General features: G+C 37.8%; 1 protein-coding gene across 3 annotated transcripts in view; it reads left to right on the top strand.

Annotated features, from left to right (window-relative positions):
- Window positions 1–60: 60 nt before the first annotated feature.
- Window positions 61–14,381, top strand: part of RAP2A (RAP2A, member of RAS oncogene family) — a 34,624-nt gene continuing 20,303 nt past the window's right edge. Inside the window, exons 1-2 of one of the 3 annotated variants that reach the window (XM_044913138.1) lie at window positions 61–188; window positions 315–442. In XM_044913138.1, coding sequence (XP_044769073.1) covers window positions 129–188; window positions 315–442 — 188 coding nt within the window. In that variant the 5' untranslated portion in view covers window positions 61–128. Of the gene's footprint in view, window positions 443–14,381 lie in introns of all 3 variants that reach the window. The other 2 variants (XM_044913137.1, XM_021695951.2) reach the window with 2 other exon arrangements.

The raw sequence follows: 14,381 nt of genomic DNA, 5'->3' as shown, positions 1-14,381 counted from the left end.
CGGCCGTGAGGTGGGGGCGGCCGCGGGAGGCGGCGGGGCCGGCCGCCGGCGCAGGGTCCGGGGGCGCAGCGCGGCGGGCGTAGGTCTATGTCGCGGGCGGCGGCGGCGGCGGCGGCCGCGGAGGGACGATGCGCGAGTACAAAGTGGTGGTGCTGGGCTCGGGCGGGGTCGGCAAATCCGCCCTGACCGTGCAGTTCGTGACCGGCACCTTCATCGAGAAATACGACCCCACCATCGAGGACTTCTACCGCAAAGAGATCGAGGTGGACTCGTCGCCGTCGGTGTTGGAGATCCTGGACACGGCGGGCACCGAGCAGTTCGCGTCCATGCGGGACCTGTACATCAAGAACGGCCAGGGCTTCATCCTTGTCTACAGCCTCGTCAACCAGCAGAGCTTCCAGGACATCAAGCCCATGCGGGACCAGATCATCCGAGTGAAGCGGTGAGGGGGTCGGGGGGAGCGGGCAGGGGGCTTCGCGGTGCTGCCGGCAGCCGACGTCCCGGGGCCAGAACTCCCCCGTGCTCTGGGTGGCCGTGGACAGGGGGAGCTGTCTGGGGAGATGGCTCTGGGGGTCTCATGCTCTATAATAATTTTTTTTTTTTTTTGCCAGCATCACCACCACCATCATCTTGAATCTCAAATTTGAGTGCTTTGTTTCACAACTCAAATTTGGCATCCCGTGAACCTACAGCACAGCTCTTTGTCTCTTGGATATTATTAGTAGCACTTGTGCAGAACCCCAAAGGAAACAAAGTTTAAAACTTGCCGTGGGAGAAAGGGTTGGGTAGGTTTGTGTTGGGAAGAGGGGAGCTCTGCAGGCATAGTGGAGACATTTTCAGATTGAACAACAACAAAAAAATCTACCTTGGCAATATTTGACAGCAAAATTGCTCACACATATATGGTAAACATGTCAAGTCCAGAGGAAAGACACCTTTCTCCTCTCTTAAAAGATTGAGTGGTGCCACGGCGTTTTACAAAAATGAACTGTGCAATTAAGACGAAACTTTAAAGGCATTAAATTATTTGAAGACGTCCTAACAGTTCAGTGAGGTTGAGAGAGTTATTAGCATATAGGAGCCCAGATACGCCATTTACGTTAAAGAATGCGGCTTAACTTTTTTTTTTAATCCAACTGCCTTACCCCCTCAAAAAAAAAAAAAAAAAGAAAGAAAGAAAGAAAGGGAAAAAAGCATTCCTGGAAACAAAACTGAAGTTTCTTCAAAGGTGTAACTCAAGTATTAGCTAATTTAAAGTTAATGCAAACAAGCTCTTTCCTGATATAAACTCTTTTTTTTTTTTTTACAGTGTGCATTTTGAAAATATGGCTTGTAGCTTAAATGGCTTAAAATACTTGTTTTCTCTTAAATATGAGTATATATTTTCCTATAATTTCAAGCATCAAAAATGTAATAATATCTCAGTTCAAAGTTTTAGCAAATTTTTCTAATTACTAGTTGCACATTATTGTTCTGTGTGATTCTTATTAGCTAATTGTTAATAATTTTGATATAGTGTAATTTTTTTTTTCTACCTAACTCTAGCTTTAGCCCTAAATTTGAAGACATTTACTGAAAGATAGTTGTAAGTGAACTGTAGACACAATCACGTTGTAAGTCAGAGTCACTTATTTTGAAAGAGCAAAGACCAAGTCATGTGTACTCAGTAGGTACTCAAAAATTCATTACAGGAGGTGGATTTTTAATGCAACATATGATCAAAGGGGATGCCCTGTCCCCATCCCCCTTTAACTCATTGCGCATACACTTTAATAGCTAAAATAAAATTTTGTATATTATTTCTTGCTAAAACTCAAACTAGAATAAAATGAATATTTTCATGGTCTCTGTTGCCATTCTAAGATCTGTAAATCTGATAGTTTTTTACTTCTCCAGTCTCATTTTCTTAAAGTTAATTGCTGTAGATAACAAACGAGCAGTTTTGGTGCTAAATTTAATAAGTGTATACTTAAGGGGCTACATTGCAGTGACTGAAATCCTTAATTGGTACGCCACCCCCCATACTACTAAAAAAAAAAAATACAGAACAGGGCAGTCTAATACATTGTCACGTGTCAATCTTAAGCCATATACATACATCAAATAATAAAGTGAATGCCCCAGCTGCTCCAAACTTCACATTTAAGTGTATACATATAATTCAAACATTGATAAAAGGGCAAACTTCTTGACAAAAGCCTAGGGGACAGAATATGGCAAAATATCCTCAGATAGTTTAGTCCACATGATTTTGTAGTTTCTTATGATTTAGTGGAGATTACTAATAGTGGGCTAATCTAAACCTGGTATGGTGAAACTATTTATTTGTTTGCACCACAACCAAGGTGCAAAAAAAAAAAGTAAAATTCTACTTGCCTAGGTGTCATTTTACTCACTAGTCTCAGTTCTTGATGTAAAAAAACCATGGGTCAGCTGACATCAAGTTCATAAACTCTTTTCACTGGAATTCATCCATCATATCTGTAAGGACCCCTTGGGCCCTTCTGTGTTCTGACATTATATACCTCACCCTAATTTTATCATCTGGCCTCCCAGCCTATAACATATTATAAATAACTTACATAGAAAGAGAGGATCTGTGTATATTATGTATATTAGAAGATAATAGATAATGCCTATATGATGCTAAAGTAAGCATTAAATGTGCTAGTAATTTAACTTCTCCCACTTGAGAATAAAACATGATTTTCGGGGCACCTGGCTGGCTCAGTCGTTAAGCGTCTGCCTTCGGCTCAGGTCATGATCCCAGGGTCCTGGGATCGAGCCCCACATCGGGCTCCCTGCTCAGCGGAAAGCCTGCTTCTCTCTCTCTCACTCCCCCTGCTTGTGTTCCCTCTCTCGCTGTGTCTCTCTCTGTCAAATAAATAAATAAAATCTTTAAAACAAAACAAAAAAACAGGATTTTCAAATAAGTAAATTTTCTGTTCTTTTTGGGAATCAGTTTTTAAATTAAGCAGTTGCTATAGGAAGTATTCAGTAATTATTCCCTCCTCTCTGCCCACTAGCTGCTTTACATATTACAACAGTTGTTTGGGGGTATTTAATATCACCATAATGCCAGTGACAAAAGTGAAGTGCAGAGAGATTTGGTATTTTACCCAAGACCAGTCACTGATGGAAGGATTTAAACCAAGATCTGTTACAATCCATGTACTCTTCTTCTATACCAGGCTGGCTTTGAACTTGTTATTTACTGGCAAATTCAATACCCAGCTTTTGGTCTAGGGTGGCATTGTTCCATACAAGTATAATGTGAGCCACATACGTAATTTAAAAATTTCTAGTAGCTTATTTTTTTAATTATAGCAGATAAAGTTAATAAGGCATTTTTTAATGTACTATTTGCCATTTTAATGTGTAACCAATATTCAAAAATTGAGATATCTTACTTTCCTTTTTATTCTAAATTTTCCAAAATCTGGTGTGTAATTTATACTCACAGCACATTTTAATTCAGATATATTTCAGGTGCTCAGAAGTCACGTGTGGCTGCAGGCTACCATATTGGGCAGTACAGGTCTAAGGTGTATATATTGCAGGGAAGCAGTAAGCCTCAGTTTCCTTATCTGTGAATGAGATGCACCCTTCAAAGTCTTTATTAGGATTAAATGAGATAATTTATTTTAAGGTGTCCAACACAATACCTTGAACACAGAAATTGCTCCAAAATTCCAGCTATTCTTTTATTAATAACCTTGTCACCCTACCTTCTTTAAATTTTATCCTTGATATAAATGTAATTTTAGAGGAAATGAAGTTGTGACTGCCTTTTGAAATTCATTGCCTGATGTAGACAAGATGAGAATAAAAAGCAACTGGGATTAAAACAACCCTTGGAAAAATTTTGCTCATATATTCTCAAAATATTTTCCCTTATTAAGGGCCTTATGGGAAAGGGGAGGAGACTGAAGATTTAACTTCAAGAATAGCACCAATTCATGGCCAGTGACAGTGAAATGGAGCTTTTTATTGGATTGTTCTTGTATGGAATGTTGTGCTCTTCGAAAATGTAGAACAAGCCCATACTCCCTCAAGTGTTTACAGGTGCAGAGGCATTCATCTACTTACACTACCTCCCGTCCAAGCCAAGTGGCCCAACTAAAAAGGCTGTATTTGTTAATTCACATACTTTCCTTTTTCAGCTTGACTTCAGATGAGAACGCACACTCAAGGAAGTGTGATAGGGATATAGAATATGTTTCAGTTGAAATAAAACCAGAATTTTTTCTGATTTCATAATTGCTTCTCCCATTCCTCCCCGGGTAGGCTATGATCCTGACTTCAAGTGTCTTGGAACATGCCGTTCAAGGCCTGTTCTCAGAATAAAGCCCAGAAATCTTCTACATGACCTTCCGGGGCGCAGCATGCTCCTGCCCGTGTCTGCCTTCCTGGCCTCACCTTTTCAATCTCCTCGTCCCTTATGTTCCAGCACCCACACCTGCTCTTAGTTCCTTGAAAGTACCTGTCTGGGCTTTCCTTGTACATGTAGCATTTACCTTTTGCAGTTAATTCCTACTCATTTTCACCCCTACTTAAAAGATTTCCTCCTCAGGGAAGCCTTCTTCCCCCTCCCAAGCTGAGTTAACTCCTTCCTGTGTTCCCACGCTGGATGAAATGTCATGCCTCACGCCTTCCCTGAACCATGCATACCTCAGACCTCTCCGGTACCCTGAACTTCCCTCTTCTTGTAGCACTCACCGAAGTTGAACTATTTGTGTGATGATAGACGTGCAGTCGGTCTTTCTCATTAAACTCTAGTCCTGTGTGGCTCGCACAGCTCCTGGCAGAGAGGAAACGCTCAAGAAAAAAGTGTTGAAAGAAAACCAGTGTTTGGAAAGAAAACTATTTTTATTGTCCTTTAGCCTTGGTATCCCTGAACGTTTTAATTTTATAGGTGGGGGAGATGATTCTTCAAAGTCCGTTTTGCACGTGGAGTAGGTGGTCTCCCTTCAGCTCTAACATTCTCTCACAGTACTTGTACCTACTTGGGGTGACAAGGGAAGGGGTGACGTTTAATAAGAATCTCGAAGCATCAGGAGCTCCAAAGCCTTCCAGATGGAGGAAGTGGCATGGGAAACTCATACAGTGTGTTTGTTGGCTGTTAAATAGACCAGATTGGCTAAACTAGGAATTCATATACAAGTGTGAAAGGAGGGAGGTAAGGCTAAAAAATGTAAAGCTAAGTTACAGAAGGTTAAACAGTTTGGACTTGATCTTGTAGTAAAGGACCGTGATCAAAATTGGTATAGAAATGATAACATGGAGATGATGTGATAGAAGGTTTGGTGACAATAGACCAGAGTTAGGGGGAATGATCCTGCAGTATTGTGATCATCTATCCTAATTTTTGTGTGAAGTAGAAAGATTCTGAATTAGCATGGCATCTGCAGGAACAGAAAGGAAAGAAGGGATGCGAATAATACTGTAAAGAATGAATTAAACTTAGTTGGCGGGGAGGGTCAAATGTAACCTTGGACACTTTGAACATGAGTGAACGGGATTACAGAGGAATAGTGGGGGGACATTATTTCTGTGTCGGAGAAGGTAATCATCCGTATAGATGCACCTAATAAGTAATTAGAATATTTGAATAAAGCCTGAAAGATCACTTTACATATGAATGTAAGGACTCAGGATCCTCCCTGTAGTTCAGATGTGGAGAGTAGATGAGACCTCCTGGGTAGAATAGAGAGAGAGAGAAATGAATGGATATGGCCAGAAATAGAAATTGTAAATGAATATGGCCAAGGATAGCATTTGAGAGTTAAGATATATAGAGGAGGCTTCACACGTTACTATATAGGCTAGAAGGCATGGGGGGCATTTTAAGATCGGGAGAAAGAGAACGGGAAGAGACAGCTGATTTGCACTACCCAAAGCGAAATTCGTTACTGTTTTTTTTTTTTTTACTTTTATTCCTAATATTTCTGTATCATTTAAGCGATCACTTTTAAGTGACCAAACTGATCGTTTGCACTTTTTCTCCTCACAATAAGTAGCCATAAAAACCTTCTCTAAAATAGAGGCAGGTGGCCAATTGCTACACATAGATCTTGACCCATGACAGATTGGTGCTGTGGAGCCGAAACCAGGGAATACATCAAATGTTTGTCCCAAGTAAGTGGAATTTCTAGAGTCTCCCACCACTCCTTCCTCCACAAACACCTTCTTCCCCAGTTTGATACCTCTGGTAACCACAATTGTCATTGGAAGCTGGGCCTCCAAAGTACAGAGCACCTAGAAGCCTTGAGTCACTTTTTATAGCCCCAAGTATTGTCTTCCTGAAGGGGAAACTTCAGGAAGTGTATTTGCCACATTATGAAATTAGAACATTACAATATTGTGCCTTTCTCTGTGCTATCCCGAGATTGGAATTGTTTAAGTTCACTTTGCAGATGGAGCAGATGATCTCCCTTCGGCTCTAACATGCTGTTGGTACTTCTCTCTAGTGGGCGCCATGAGGGAAGAGGTAGGGTTCAATATGAGCCTTAACGAATGAGCAGCCTGTGACCCGCAAATCTTGTCTAGTTAAGATTTGGTGATAATTGTGTCAATGAAATCTATAATCAGAGGGATCATTCCTATAATTTTTTTTTTTTAAGGGAGAGGGGGCAAAAGTAATTTAAGTAGCCAACCGTTCTACTACTGCACACAGACAAAATACATCGCCTCCGTCCCTGCATATTGACATAACTCCTCCGGCAGGAACAAATGGATGATTTGAAGGTGACCTCACTGACCACCCAATGAGAAATATTCAGGTCACCAGGCAAGTGGATGATGTTGACTCTCTAGCACTCTTTAGGAAAAGGTGGAGTAATGAATAGGTAAACACTAAGGAGAAGGTGGAGGAACTGATAAAATGTCTCTAGATGACTCAGCCAACAGGAAGACCCAACTAAGTTGGAATCCTGTTATTTGTTAAAGTTTTCCAGTTAGTAATACATTTGAGTGTTTTCTCTGGGTCCTCTTCCACTAAATTATATGTCACACTTAAATGCATAGATTATACATTTATGTATATTTCTAAGCAATGAACCTTACATAAAAGCATGTACACCATACTTAATTCGTGAGGTGTTTTTTTTTTTTTTTTTTTTTTTTTTATCAAGGGTAATTTTGGTTACACAGTTTTTTCCTTAGCCATTGTCTTCAAACCTAAGCCCCTGGGGAAGGATGTGTGATTCTACTCTAGGGTTTTTGTTCTTTGCTTCTGTTTTCACTTTTCCTTGTTATCTGTTTCTCTCTCTCTCTCTGTTCTTACCCACTATTTTCTTATGTACTTATATTTTTCTGGCTTATGGAATAAAAAGAATTGTAATACTCTACAGTTTTTTGGGAAAAATATCTGGGTTTGGATATGAGTAGCCTCTAATATGAGATAAAACTGATGGAGACAGAATAATTACAAAAGTATAAATGTAGAGATATTATTTCCATAGGAAATGCATCATGAAATTTTAAGAGTGTGCAGAAATACTTTTGATTTCTTACTTTCACAGTTGTAGTTAATTATATTAAAAATTATTCTCAGCCTGGCAGAGAAAAGTTAAGTTTCTTAAACATACCGTTATGCTTTACCAGATCAAACTGTGCCCTTCAGTAGAATAATACCAGTAATGGTAATGCGATGATCTTAGACATCTACATTTCCATAAAGTGTGTAAGTAAAATGTAGATATGTTGGTAAAGTTTAAGGTTATCAAAATATCTAAAAATAGCATATCTCTAGTTGTGAAGATTTTAACATGGTATATACCGAATACTCTTTCAATAGATTTAACTTTATACTTCCAAAAGATTGAAATCTCTTTGGAACTATTGGGCCCAATATTCCAACTATTTCACCTTTTATTCTTGTAGGAAAACCCTAATAAAACACCTACATTAGCCTGATTTTTAATACATTTCAGTTTATATTAAAGGTCACAACTGTGAAAAAAAATTTTTTTAGGCCTGTGAGTCAAAATAAAATTATTGGGTATCTGAATCAAATATCAGCAGCATATTGTATTGAAATCATGGTTTGGTAAGTCCAGTAACAAAGCAACATTGGGAGTCTTCGAATCTGATTCATTTTATTACTTAATGTTGAAGATACTGCATATTGCTGAAAACTCTTATCTGAATAAGCTATTTAAAATAGATGACAGTGTGTAAATTAAGTACACTTATGAAGTATACATTCTTTTTACTCAAAATGCTCAAATATATTCACTGTCAGAATTGGATAGATTATTGTTTTTGCTTTGTTCTGTTTTTTACTTTCTCTAATAATCTTTCTTTTAATATGTTTAAGGTTTGAAAACATACCAAAATTGATATTTTAAGGGCAAATATAATCTATAATTTTTGTGTTTTTAAAATTTATTTTTATTGAGGTATAATTGACATACAACGTATTTAGTTTTTTTTTCCATTTAGTAGAATTATGCAAGAGAAGCATTGTAAAATTTATTTAAAACATTTAGAAGTGTCACTCCCCATAAAACATGATAATTTGATATGTGTATACATTGCAAAATGATCACTACAATACGTTTAGTTAACATCCATCACCATTCATCGTTGCAATTTTGTGTGTGTGTGTGTGTGATGACAATTTTTACATTTTCTCTTACCAGGTTTCAGATATACACTACAATATTGTAACTGTAGTCACCATGCTGTACATTAAACCTCCAGGACTTACTTATCTTGTAACTGGAAGTCTGTACTTTTTTACTACCTTCACCCATTTCTCTCTCTCTCTCTCTTTCACACACACACAAACACACATGCACGCATGCACGTGTTCACATACACACGCACCCATCCTGCCAACCACTTATCTGTTCTCTGTGAGTTCAGGTTTTTGTTTTCTTTTGTTGTAAGATTCCACATGTACATGAGCTCATACAGTATTTGTCTTTCTCTGACTTATTTCACTTAGCATAATGTCCTCGGGGTCTATCCATTTTGTCTCAAATGGCAGGATTTCCTTCTTTTTTATGGCTGAATAATATTCTTTTTTTGTGTCTGTGTGGATATATGTGTATACAGACAGACAGACATACCACATTTTCTTTATCCATTCATCCATCAGTGGACACTTAGGTGGTTTCCATGTCTTGGCCACTGTAAGTAATGCTTCGGTGAACATGGGGTGCAGATATCTCTTCGAGATAATGATTTTGTTTGAATAAATACCCAGAGGTAGAATTGCTAGGTCATACGTAGTTCCACTTCTAACTTTTTGAGGAACCTCCGTACTGTTTTGCATGGTGGCTGCACCAGTTTGCATTCGCACCAGCAATGCACAAGAATTCCTTTTCTCCACATCCTTGTCAACACTTGTTGTTTCTTGCCATTTTGATAATTACCATTCTGATAGGTGTGAGGTGCTATCTCATTGTGGTTTTGATACGCATTTCCTTGATGATTAAATTACCATTTCATGTATTTGTTGGCCATCCATATGTCCTCTTTGGAAAAATGGCTTTTCAGATCCTCTGCCCATTTTTTAATTGGGTTGTTTGTTGTTTTGTTTCTGTTGAGTTGTATGAGTTCTTTATATACTTTGGATACTAATCAGATCTATGTTTGAAAATATTTCGTCCCATTTCATAGATTGCCTTTTCATTTTGTTGATGGTTTCCTTTGCTTTGTAGAAGCTTTTTAGTTTGATATAGTCCCACTTACTTATTTTTGCTTTTGTTACCTTTGTTTTGGTATCACATCCAGAAAATCATTGCCAAGACCAGTGTCAGGGAGTTTACCCCCTATATTTTCTTCAGAGTTTTGTGGTTTCCGATCTTATGTTCAAGTCTTTAATCCATTTGAGTCGATTTTTGTGTATGGTGGAGATATTGATCCAGGGTCATCCTTCTGCATGTAGCTGTCCAGTTTTTCCAGTACTATTTACTGAAGAGACTATCCTTTCCCTATTGCATAGTCTTGCCTTTGTTGTTGTGAATTTGTTGACCATGTATGCATAAGTTTATTTCTGGGTGTTCTAGTCTGTTCCATTGATCTGTGTGTCTATTTTTATGTCAGTGCCATACTGTTTTGGTTGCTGTAGCTTTGTAATATAGTTTGAAATCAGAAGTGTGATGCCTCCAGCTTGGTTCTTCTTTCTCAGAGTTGCTTTGGCTATTCAGGGTCTTTTGTGGTTCCACACAAATTTTAGATTTGTTCTATTTCTGTGAAAAATGCCCTTGGGATTTTGATAGGGATTGCATTGAATCTGTAGATTGCTTTGAGTGGTATGGATATTTTAACAGTATTCTTTCAATTCACGAGCACAGAATATCTTTTTATTTATTTGTGTCTTTTTCAGTTTCTTTCATCCGTATCTCACATTTTTTTTAAATTGTTATTTCTGTCAAAAAACAAAGTATTGAAAAAATAACACATCTCCCTGTCTACTTCTATGTATTCTCTCAGCAGTGGCTTTCACATTTTCTTAATCATGGCCCTCAGTAAGAAATACATTTTACATTGTGACAGTACACACAGCATAAATACAAGTTTCATGAAATAATAGTTAAATTTGTTATGTTCCTTGTATTATATTTTCTATTTTATTCTTATAATTTTATTTCATTGTTTTTAAATGTTCCTCTTGATCCACTAAATTGATCTCATCACTCACAATTTGACAACTGCTATCCTAGAATATTTGTACTCTAAGGAAAATAAATAGAACCATCTCTGTAATTGTTGGAAACAGCATTTGTCTTTTCCTGCTTTTCCAGTTTCCAACAACCCTATATAAATGCTACAAAAATGAAGTGCTTCCTAACATGAGTTAGTAAATGCACTCTCCATTACAAAGAAAGATAACATTTAGTCACTAAACAAAAAGACATGTAAAGTCTATCTTTGAAGAAGCATTTATTTCTGTTGGTTGTGCATATTAGAAATATGGGGACCTATTTCTCATTTGTCGTGGAATTTTACTCATTCTGGTAAGGCAGGAGAGGTCCTGCCTTGTGAAGACTTTAAACAGAAAGAGATGTAGTAGGATTCAGCCCGGGATGTGTGCTTATTACAAGGATTATCCATCACTACAACAGGTTGCTGAGGAGGTTTGGGAAAGTGATCTTTATTAGAGCTTTGGTGCATCTGTCCAGGATGACATTGATTCAGCTCTCCCTTTAACAGTAAAAATAGATGAAGATGACCATAATTATATATATCTTAATATCACTTAGTAGAATTGCCCAAGAGAAAGGTTATAAACCTTTACTTAAAGCATTTAGGAGTGTTATTTCTCATTCTTTTCTAGGAGCAACCCTTAAAAATTAATAATTCAGATGTGGAAATACTGCATCATATTAATAATTCAGTACATATTAGTATTTTCTGCTTTATTAGGTATCTTTACAGCTTTCTGTCAATGAAATCTTAGGGAGTGTTTTTCTCTATTCTGGGATGGAGAATTTTGTTGTTTTATTCTGAGTTCTAAATTCATCCATCGTTAGGTTTCCAGTGATTATAACATACTGCATATATGATAATTGCTCTAACTTATTATTTTATTTTACCACGCATACTGATCTTATTTATGAAGACAGTGTTAATCCGGTTAAAGCTGATTCGCGGTATTTATTAGTCACATGATTTGGGGCAAGTTAACATTATCTGCACCTCAACTTCCTCAACTTCTGTAATGTGGGTATAATACTAACGAGATAATGAATGTAGTGTTTCTTTACATAGTAACCCTAAAATATCCGTAGTAAAGTTTCCCCAAAAATCACACACATAGGAATGCAACTCCAGCATTTATCTGACTTTATAAAACAGTGTACTGCCACATGATTTCTTAAGAATTAGACTCAATTGCGATTGCCTTACCATATCTAGATAAACTATATAGCCAGTCTGGTAGTGTTTTTCCATTTTTTTTTCCCATTGCTTTCTCATCTGTGTCTGAAGTTGCTAGTACGGTATGTTACAGACATTTAGCATAGACCCTGAGTGTTTTGTCTTTGCCTTCCCGTAGAGACTCTGTTGGCTATAAATGGTGATAGTATGTTTTTGTGACTCACAAAGAATTGTGATGATTTTTAGTACATGTATTTTAAGAATAAGGAGTACTTTATAAAAAGTGATGAGACATATAGGGCGCCTGGGTGGCTCAGTTGGTTAAGCGACTGCCTTCGGCTCAGGTCATGATCCTGGAGTCCCAGGATCGAGTCCCGCATCGGCCTACCTGCTCAGCAGAGAGTCTGCTTCTCCCTCTCCCGCTCCCCCCTCTTGTGCTCTCTCTCTCTCTCAAATAAATAAATAAAATCTTAAAAAAAAAAAAGTGATGAGACATATAATAAGTATTTGTTAAATAACACGTCTTTAAGTTGATAATGATAATAGACCTTTTTATGAATCCCAAAAACTATACAGGGGGTGAAGACAATTTTAACACTCTATATGGCCAGTTTAGATAGGTAGACAGAAGACAGATGGCTAGTGTAGAGAGAGAAGTATGTTGACAGCTTTTTAATAATTTGATTGCAGAAGTCTTACCTGTCTTTGTATAAAAGTCATCACTGTCAACATTAAATACTATAGTTTAACCCACTTCATTTGCATAACATTGCTCTGGGCATTATGCAAAATCAGTACAAGGTAGTATCTGTCCTTCTGGTATGCCAAAATGTTCTGTAAGTGAATATATATTTGACAGTGTTGAGTTGATGGTATATAGAGAGAGGGACAAAATGCATTCTCTAAAACAATTTGATTTCTAAGTTTCAAAATATTTTTCCACCAGAAAACATTGCTTTTACTAGGCCACCTTTTCTCAGGACTTTTTCATGCATTGTAACTTGTAGAAATGAAAAATTTGTCTATAAGAGTAGTGCCCACAATGATACATTCACTTTGTTATGTTTAGTATATTTCGATCCTCCCTGGAAATGAAATCTTAGTTTCTGTTTGTATTTGGTTATAGAATGGTTTGAGCAGAATTGTTATTTTAGAAAGCATTAGAACAGAAAACTGATTTGTGGAAAATTGAGAAAAAAACAGAATAGCTAGTCGTCAGGGAAGATAGCTGGGAGCCTAGCTAAAGATAAAAGTTGATTATCAAGGATAATCTAATATAGATTAAGAAACAAAAAATAAGCTTTATCTTTATATCATTTTTTGTTTTTGCATTTAGCAAAGTAAGTATCCAACTACAGTGTATATAAAATTATACTGTCCAAAATATCATTCCCCCCCCCCAAATGATCCACATACACTCAAGACTATTCTTTATCTGCTTTGGAACCAACACTTCAAACAAACTTTGGCCACCGGTGATGTTGGTACAGTGAAGGGCTGGATGCCCGTGGTAAGACAAATAGTTAAATACATTTATGCACACATACATGAAACCTAACTGGAAATTAAGATAACTTTTTTTAGTTTATTTTGAAGAGCAAGGGATGAGAAAAGAATCTCTCCGTGGTTAATTCAGTTCGTGCATACTGACTAATATAATACTACTGATGAGACAGAACTTTTTTTTCCAGTGGTCTTGCATTGAGGGGCAGTAATGTTTGCATAAAAAAAAATGTCTGTTCTTGCTCTCAAATGGCCATTAACCAGTTTCAGCGTGCTGGTTCCTTAGTGAGGAAGGCTCTAAACAGAGTGTTCATCTCAGTGATGGAGCTGCCCTGCGGAGCGCTGGGTGGGAAGGACCCTCCAGCAGCGTGCGGGCTCAGCAGGGTGAATGCTGTGCCTACCAGCAGCAGTTACCCTGAGGGAAGCAGCCAGTGTGGCCTGTTCCCATCCGTGCCTAACATGTCAGCGCCCTGATTATGAGAGCATACCTCCCAGAGGTACATACATTTGAAAGGCTGCCCTTGATGACAGACAGTGTTTATTCCTAAGGCTTTTCTGAACAGATCATCTGTTTTGATTGAGGGAAACACTTGGACATTGATGGAAGGAAAGGGTTGTTTGGGGGAAGGAGATTTGGTCCATGGCTCTCATCAACACATCCTATTAAAATAACAAGTCTGGAAGCTTTTCTTTTTGGCCATACTGATTGGCTCCAAACAATCCCATGCATCTTTTCCTTTGATTAAGTATCACTGCTTTGATCTAGTCCCTTTTTTCCAGCGGTGACCCCGTGTCTCTGTTTACCTGGGGCAGTTCAGGTGTCTGTTGCTGTGGCACATTTTTGTACAGTGCCCATTTCCATCTCAAGAGTATCTCTGGGCAATAGAGTATATGGTCATTCTAGACTCTTACCTCAAATTCCCTGTTTTTAGAATCCATCACCACTTAAATCCCATTTTTACATATATTTTTGTGATACCTAGTCTATATAGAGTCTGTTTTTTTGACCAACATCCTTTTGTATTGCATTTGTTGATGTGGGTCAA

The sequence above is a fragment of the Neomonachus schauinslandi genome, chromosome 3 (assembly GCF_002201575.2).
Source record: "Neomonachus schauinslandi chromosome 3, ASM220157v2, whole genome shotgun sequence".
In the NCBI taxonomy this organism is placed as follows: Eukaryota; Metazoa; Chordata; class Mammalia; order Carnivora; family Phocidae; genus Neomonachus; species Neomonachus schauinslandi.
Note: the sequence above shows the minus strand (reverse complement) of the source record. Positions and strands in the feature narration are given on the sequence as shown.